The following is an 8,145-nucleotide window of genomic DNA, read 5'->3' as shown; positions in this document are numbered from 1 at the left end:
TAATAACAATGTACCTACCTATATAGTTTAAGTTTAAAAAATTTGGCTCTCAAAAGATATTTCAGTCATTGTACTGTTGATATTTGGCTCTGTTGACTAATGAGTTTGCCAACCACTGGTCTAGACTGTCTTCCTAGTGGCACTATACAATAGATCTTTTCACTCTAATAGCATCATCTGTCTCTGCTCTCTTCAATACATTAGCCACTAGCCACATGTGGCTGTTTAGCACTTGAAGTGTGGCTACTGCAAATGAACTGAATTTTTCATTTTATATCATTTTAATTAAAATATTTAAAAACTTAATTAATTTTTAATTAGAATAGCTATATGTGGCTAGTGGCTACTGTACTGGACCATGCAACTCTAGAATGTTTCTCAGAGGACAAGAGCAAGTCTTGCAATTTGAAGAAATCCAGATGCCAGGAAATATCCATAGTATAAATTTAAAGTGAGCCCAGCCAGTGTGGCTCTGTGGTTGAGCGTCAACCTATGACTCGGCAGATCACAGTTTGATTCCAGGTCAGGGCACATGCCCGGGTTGCGGGCTCAATCCCCAGTGTGGGACATGCAGGAGGCAGCCGACCAATGATTCTCTGTCATCATTGATGTTTCTGTATCTCTCCCTTACTTTCTGAAATCAATCAAAAATATATTTAAATAAAATAAAATAAGATAGGAAGGGAGGGAAGTTTTGGGTCAGACTGATGCAGTGCCCAGGAGCTGACAAAGAGGAGCTTTCATTGCTTTTGACAATGAAGAGGGGCTGAAAAAGGCCAATGTTTACTGAGAGGGCATAGAGAAATCATCTAAAGCAGCTTAAAGCAGGTGTCAAAAGAGACTTCTAGAATTTTCCAAGCTCATAATAACTGTTTTGTTTCGGTTTGTTTGTTTGTTTTGGGGGTTGGCTACAGGGACTGGTATTCGATCAGAGAGTGAGACAGAGTCAGAGGCCACAGAAATCCCTGTTCTTCCAAGCAACCCTGGGGTCCTCCAGGTCCCTGTCGAAGGGGAGGACTACGGGAAAGGTGTTATCTTCTACCTCAGGGACAAAGTGGTGGTGGGGATCGTGCTGTGGAACATCTTCAATCGAATGCCAATAGCAAGGAAGGTAAGTGCCTTTCAGAGGTCCTAGATCAGTGGTTCTCAACCTGTGGGTCGCGACCCCTTTGGGGGTCGAACGACCCATTCACAGGGGTCGCCTAAGACCATCGGAAAACACATATATAATTACATATTGCAGTGGTTCTCAACCATGTGGGTCGCGACCCCTTTGGGGGTCAAACGACCCTTTCACAGGGGTCGCCTAAGACCATCGGAAAACACATATATAATTACATATTGCAGTGGTTCTCAACCATGTGGGTCGCGACCCCTTTGGGGGTCAAACGACCCTTTCACAGGGGTCGATTCCATTTCGATTCATAACAGTAGTTATGAAGTAGCAACGAAAATAATTTTATGGTTGGGGGGTCACCACAACATGAGGAACTGTATTAAAGGGTCGTGGCATTAGGAAGGTTGAGAACCACTGTCCTAGAGGAAGATGGGAGGAGCAGCCGGAATACACTCCTCTGACTTCATCGGGTGCCCTGGTCAGGTACTGTTTGACCAGGCACCCAGGTCAGATTGTACCTGAGCAGAACAAAGAGGCAGCCTTGGCTCAGGAATATTTCTCTTTCACTCGGGATCTGGCTGGGTGGTCCCGGAGTTGGCACATGCTCATTTGGGGTTGGTAGAAAGCTGTTCCCACAACTCCCTCCCAGTGTGATTGGGGACTGGCCCAGGCTGCCCCATTGTACAGCCCGGCCAGATTGCAAGTGGAGTGTTAGTAACCCACTGTTCCTCTCTCCCTCAGATCATTAAGGATGGTGAGCAACATGAAGATCTAAATGAAGTAGCTAAACTATTCAACATTCATGAAGACTGAAGCCCCCCAGTGGAATAAGCAAGCACTTTGCTGTCCCTGACAGCAGTTTGGATGATTAAAGGAGCATTTTTTTATTCCTCCGTGTGTATGAGTGTGAATGATCATGTCCCTTGTGAATATTTCAGCGATGTAGGCATATTCTTAATGTTCACATTACTAAATAAAACCTGATTCTTCTAAATTAAATTGTGCTTTCTTTGCAATGGAGTGGGTAGGTGAAGGGAGGAAAGCCATGCATATCAGAGAACAAGAAGATTGGAGCTACTACCAAGTGCATGATTTTTCTCAGCCTTGTATTCCCTGCTCCACACTCTAAACTCCTTTCAGTTCCCCCAAACTTCTCTCTCGCCCCTCCAGACCTCTCTGTGTGCACCGGCTGTGGTCTGCCCACAGCGTTTGACCCCTTCCCCCTCTGGGGAAGGTCCTAGTCTCTATGAAGACTTTCCTTGCTCAGCCAGCATGCTCAGTGGTTGAGAATCAACCTGTGAACCAGGAGGTCACAGTTAAATTCCCGGTCAGGGCACATGCCTGGGTCGCAGGTTTAATCCCCAGTGTGGGGCATGCAGGAGGCAGCCAATCAATGATTCTCTCTCATCATTGATATTTCTATCTCTCCCTCTCCCTTACTCTGAAATCAATAAAATTATTTTTAAAAAGATTTTCCTGACCCTTCTAAGCCCGTTCCTTTCTTATGTCTCCCTGCTGGTCTGCCACTTCCTGGAAGACAAAGTCATGGCTTTAATATCTTGATCTTGGTTATATCTCCAGAGCTTAGCATAGAGTCTGGCTCACATAGGTATTTAGTAAATCACTGTTGAAGGAGTGAACACATAAACATATGGGATAGACTCTACCTGGAAAAACACCTGTATATACCGCCCTCCCAGAACTGCATTGGTCCTGCGGGGGATCAAGAAGGGAGGCAGAAAGGACATTTACTGCAAACAGAGACAAGGGTTCAGAGACCTGGTATTTCATGGTTAAACCTGGAGACTAACTCCTTGAGGGATCATGATCTCTTGACTTCTCCACCTACTCTCCCCCAAACTAGAAATATGCCCTCTCCTAACCCCTTTTATCTAAATAGGCTTATAGGCATACTTCACTTTATAGATGGTTTCCTGGGGATAGAAGTCTGAGTGTCCTAAGTCAATTCATTTTTTGCATTTCAATTTACTTTTAAAAATCAAATCTACCCTAGCTAGTTTGGCTCAGTGGATAGAGCATTGGCCTGCGGAGTGAAGGGTCCCAGGTTTGATTCTGGTCAAGGGTACATACCTTGGTTGCAGGCTCAATCCATGGCCCTGGTTGGGGTGGGGGCGGGAGGCAACCAATCGATGTGTCTCTCTCATATTGATGTTTCTCTATGTCTCGCCCCTTCCTTCCACTCTCAAAATCAATAGAAAAAAATGTCCTCAGGTGAGGATTAACAAAACAAAAAAAAAATCAAATTTTATTTAAATCAAGAGGAAATTTTTACCATTTTCCAGAGTCCAGTGTGAATCTTTTTTTTTTAAATATATTTGATTTCAGAAAGGAAGAGAGAAACATCAATGATGAGAGAGAATCATTGATTGGCTGCCTTCTGCACGACCCACATTGGGAATCGAGCCCAAAACCTGGGCATATGCCCTGACCGGAATTGAACCAGGACCTCCTGGGTTCATAGGTTGATACTCAACCACTGAGTCTTGCCAGCCAGGCCAATGTGAATCTTTTTGTAAAGAGAAAATTATGACCACTCTGGATTTTTTTAAATATTGATTTTGTTTACCGGGAGTTGCAGCTACAAAGAAATCCCCTTTGAACACTAGAATGGACCAATGTCCACTTTATAAATAACTGCACTAGAACAATTTTTACTATATATACACACACACAGGTTTGGTGAAATATAACCTGACACATGACATTTCCAAATCCATCAGTAGGAAACTCACCTAGTATCCTGTGAGATAGGGCTCATTCTCTATATTATAAAAACCCAGTGGCCCTAACACATAACAACCAAAGACCAGCACAGGTGGGCAAGGGCTGAAAGCGTGGCAAGGCAGCACGGGTGGGTGGGGCCATGCGATTTTGCGCTCTGGGCTTCTAGTACAATAATAATTATTGCTTACAAAGATGATGGTAGGACACTCTTAAGTTCCTGAAGTGTTTCACAAATCATTTAAAAAAAAACATGAAGTTGTGATTTACCTTGTTTTAGCATTATGTGTAATTTAGTGTAATTCTTTGACCGTTGTGATCCTTATATGGAATGTCATAATTCAGTTTGTTAAATAAAATGATCTATCCATCTAATCAATGTTCATTGAGTGCCTACTATGAGACAGGAAGATGTCAGAAGAGGAAAAGGAAGAAGACATGGCCACTTCTCTTAAGGAACTCCTGGTGTCAGTGAGGCAGGCAAACATGAGCGCAGAAGTATAATATAGTGACATGTGTTCATAGAAAGACAAAGTACTGTGGACACACCAAAAATGGATATCAACCAGAGCATCCATCCTTAGTCAACAACTGCTGCTAGATCATTTCCTAAAGCATCAGTCAGTTACGTCTCCCCTTGTTGAAGAACATAGTGACTCCCCGTCACCAACCACATCAAGTTCAAAGTCTTCCATAGTGCTCCTGATCTCAGCCCATTTTGCCTTGTCCAGCCTCCTTTCCCATGACTTCATACACACGTGTGCATGCACACATACACATCTGGTTATCGCCACCTTTAAATTTTTGTTCATGCTCTTCACATCTGGAACACCATCCCTATTCCCTTTTACCTATCCAGATCCTGCTCATCTTTCAAGGCCCAAATGAAATCCCACTTTGGTGTCGTGGTAATAGTTGGACTAGTGTCCGTGAATGATTTCATCTCTGAACTCCAATTGCACTTACTGCCTTTGAACTTGATTGTTCTTTAAGTCATTTTCTGCATTACTAGTGGTCACTGCCTAAAATTGATTGTAAGCTATCCCAGAGCAAAGACTTTTTCTCAAGACAGTTCAAGGCCCAAATGAAATCCCACTTTGGTGTCGTGGTAATAGTTGGACTAGTGTCCGTGAATGATTTCATCTCTGAACTCCAATTGCACTTACTGCCTTTGAACTTGATTGTTCTTTAAGTCATTTTCTGCATTACTAGTGGTCACTGCCTAAAATTGATTGTAAGCTATCCCAGAGCAAAGACTTTTTCTCAAGACAGGAACAACATGTCCCCCCCCCCCAAAAAAAAAAAAACCACTGGCAAATGCTGAGCAAGTACTTGGTTGCTTGGTTGGATGATGCTAGATAACAGGGCTTACTGTAAAAATGGGCCTCTGCCCTGGCTGGTGTGGCTCAGTTGGTTGGGCATTGTCCTGTGCACCAAAAGGTTGCCGGTTCGATTCCTGATCAGGGTACATGCCTGGGTTGCAACTGGATCCCCAGCAGAGGGGACATGTGGGAGACAGCCAATCAATGTTTCACTCTCATATCAATGTTCCCCTCTCTTCCTCTCCCTTCCCATCTCTCTAAAAATCAATTAAAAACAAAAACAAAAATGAGCCGCCCAGCCAGTGTGAATCAGTGACTGAGTGTGGACCTATGAACCAAGAGGTCCCAGTTCGATTCCCGGTCAGGGCACATGCCTGAGGTTGCCGGCTCAATCCTCTGTGTGAGGCGTGCAGGAGGCAGCCGATTAATGATTCTCTCTCATCATTGATATTTCTATCTTTCCCTGTCCCTTCCTCTCTGAAATCAATAAAAATATATTTAAAAAGAAACAAAGCCTCTGCCTTATAGCCCCCGTTCTCTGTAATCCAAGTTATCAGAGCCCCATCACTTCACCCACTGCTATGACTTGCCACTTACCCCAAGGACCATAGGGAAAGGTTTCTGACTGTACAGATGAGCAGTGCCAGTTGAGGTTTGGCCCTCAATAGCCAGTCTGTAATTAGCTGGGCCACAGCACAGTGCAGAACAGGGCTGGTCACACCCTGCAAAGCAGAGTTGGGGCTCTGCCAAAATATCAAGCGTTTGGAACCCACCCACTTGATTTCAACTTCGCTTTTCTTTGCTGTTTTACAAATGCTATCAGATGGCACCTCAGCACCTCTTCATGATGGTACTAGCCTTTGTCTGGCCACATGTAAGGCACAGCAGATGTCCTCTTACTTTAGCTGAAGAGATGGGCCCAAGGGAAGGAAGTGTGTTTGATTGGAAAGAGGTCAGAGTAAGCCTCTGTGTGGAGGATGAGGTCAACATATGTGACTTTTCTGTAGTTGTTTTAATTAACAGGGCCTGTTTTGGAGACAAGAGACTTAACGCAGAAAAGGATAGGGGTGGGGTATCCACAGTGACCTACTGCAGGCTGCTTCCTAGAAGGAAAATCAGCTCCTCTAGAGACGCATTTATACAAAGGAACCCTCCCCTCCCTTCCACCACTACCCCTTCCCTTTCCCGCTCCTCTCAAGTTTGGCAGGATCACCTCTGTCCTTCCCTGACTCCACCTAAAGCTGGGCACCCTTGTTGCCCTAGAGATCATTGGGACTCAATCCCAGTGCCTTGCTCTCTGAGCAGAGGGGAAGTCCTGTGGGCCCAGAGGTGAAGCAGGACTGCCACTGGCCTCTTTCCCATCTTATCAGGGAACTTCTGGCGGGCTCAGACACATGTACACAAAACCACACACAGAGACACACAGCCCAAGCCAATAATGACGTTCCCCTGACTGGCTGGTTCTACAGATGGGTGTGACTAGGTCAGAGTACAGGGAGGGTCTAAATATTTAGATACTGAACTGCCACGCCATGGTAGGAAAACAGGGATCATCTCAAAATGAACATTCTGAAAACGAGAAACGCAGCCCCTGACATCCAGAAGCTGACCTGGAATTGTAGGCTAGGCTTTGGTGTTGCTACAAACTGGCCTGGCACTCACGTTAGGCCTGGGTGTTCTACTGAACATAAACAGATTCATGACATTAGCATCTAACAAGGCTGCCCTGACCATGGTGGACCTAGACAAAAACAAGACTACTCCACAATCATGTGTAAACACAGACAAAAACATGAAAATTGCCCAAACCACAGAAATTATCAAATACACTCCCCACTTTCCTGGCTAATCTGAGTGACTGCTGCTTCCTTACCAGTTACAGCACTAGCTTCGCTATAGTCTGCCCTCCTAATGGATAAGGTTTATTTAGGCCAGCCATCGTGCTCAGTGGTTTGACCTATGAACCAGGAGGTCACGGTTCGATTCTCAGTCAGTGCACATGCATGGGTTGTGGGTTCCATCCCCCGTGTGATGCATGCAGGAGGCAGCCAATTAATGATTCTCTCTCGTCACTGATCTCTCTCTCTCTCTCTCTCTCTCTCTCTCTCTCTCTCTCTCTCTCTCCATTCCTCTCTGAAATCAATAAAAATATATTTTTTAAAAGATTTCTTTGATTCAATACCCATTGAATTTACCTGCTTCCTGACAGCATCCAATCCAGAGCAAAGCCTGGCTTCCTTAAACCCTCCCCAAATCACCCAGGCCAGCTCAAATCCTACTAAGTCCTTTCTAGCACCCTCTTCCTGACATACCCCATAGTTCCCCATGGTGTGCAATACCCCTCACTACAGTGAACATAAACCCAACTTGTTCAACCATAGGAGTATCCTAGTGGTCTCTGGTTAGTGGGCATTGACAACTCGGGGACAAAGAGCCAAAATATCTTCCTTAGGCCCGCTACAAGGCAGAGACTCCTGTGAATTTAGGCTAGTCTTGTACCTTCCTGAAGATCTTGCCTCATTTCAGTAGAGTCCCCAAGGTCTGTGTTGGGGAAAGCTCAAGAGTCATGTCTGGGACAGAGGTGCCTGGCTTCTTAGGCAGGTTCCCACCTACAATATCTTGTCATTTGCAGCACAACACAGAGATGCTTCTGGAGCAGCACCTAATGTGGGTGTTGAATTTATGAATACATACATACATGAATAAGTGTATTTGTTGGTCAGCTAGCAAACATTTACTGTGCAGCTACTGCATGCCATGGTATAATAGTTCCTGGAGATAAGAAGATGAGTAAGGGAGCATTATCTCAATTCATTGAGGTTTTGTTTCCTGGCATATGTTGACAGTTTGGCTCAAATAAACTCACAAAAATTCACAAGAAGAAAAAGAAGAAGAAGAAGAAGAAGAAGAAGAAGAAGAAGAAGAAGAAGAAGAAGAAGAAGAAGAAGGAGGAGGAGGAGGAGG

At 44.6% G+C, this 8,145-nt stretch overlaps 1 protein-coding gene across 2 annotated transcripts in view; it reads left to right on the top strand.

The window, feature by feature from the left end:
- The window catches only part of AIFM1 (apoptosis-inducing factor, mitochondrion-associated, 1), a 34,491-nt gene extending 32,375 nt beyond the window's left edge, over window positions 1-2,116 (top strand). For both annotated transcript variants that reach the window (XM_005872732.2, XM_005872731.2), the window contains exons 16-17: window positions 915-1,111; window positions 1,859-2,116. In XM_005872732.2, coding sequence (XP_005872794.1) covers window positions 915-1,111; window positions 1,859-1,930 — 269 coding nt within the window. In that variant the 3' untranslated portion in view covers window positions 1,931-2,116. The remainder of the gene's footprint in view (window positions 1-914; window positions 1,112-1,858) is intronic.
- The last annotated feature ends 6,029 nt before the right edge of the window (window positions 2,117-8,145 follow it).

This window comes from Myotis brandtii, unplaced genomic scaffold, assembly GCF_000412655.1.
Source record: "Myotis brandtii unplaced genomic scaffold, ASM41265v1 scaffold39, whole genome shotgun sequence".
NCBI lineage: Eukaryota > Metazoa > Chordata > Mammalia > Chiroptera > Vespertilionidae > Myotis > Myotis brandtii.
The sequence above is the reverse complement of the archived record's forward strand: the minus strand, read 5'-3'. Positions and strand labels throughout refer to the sequence as shown.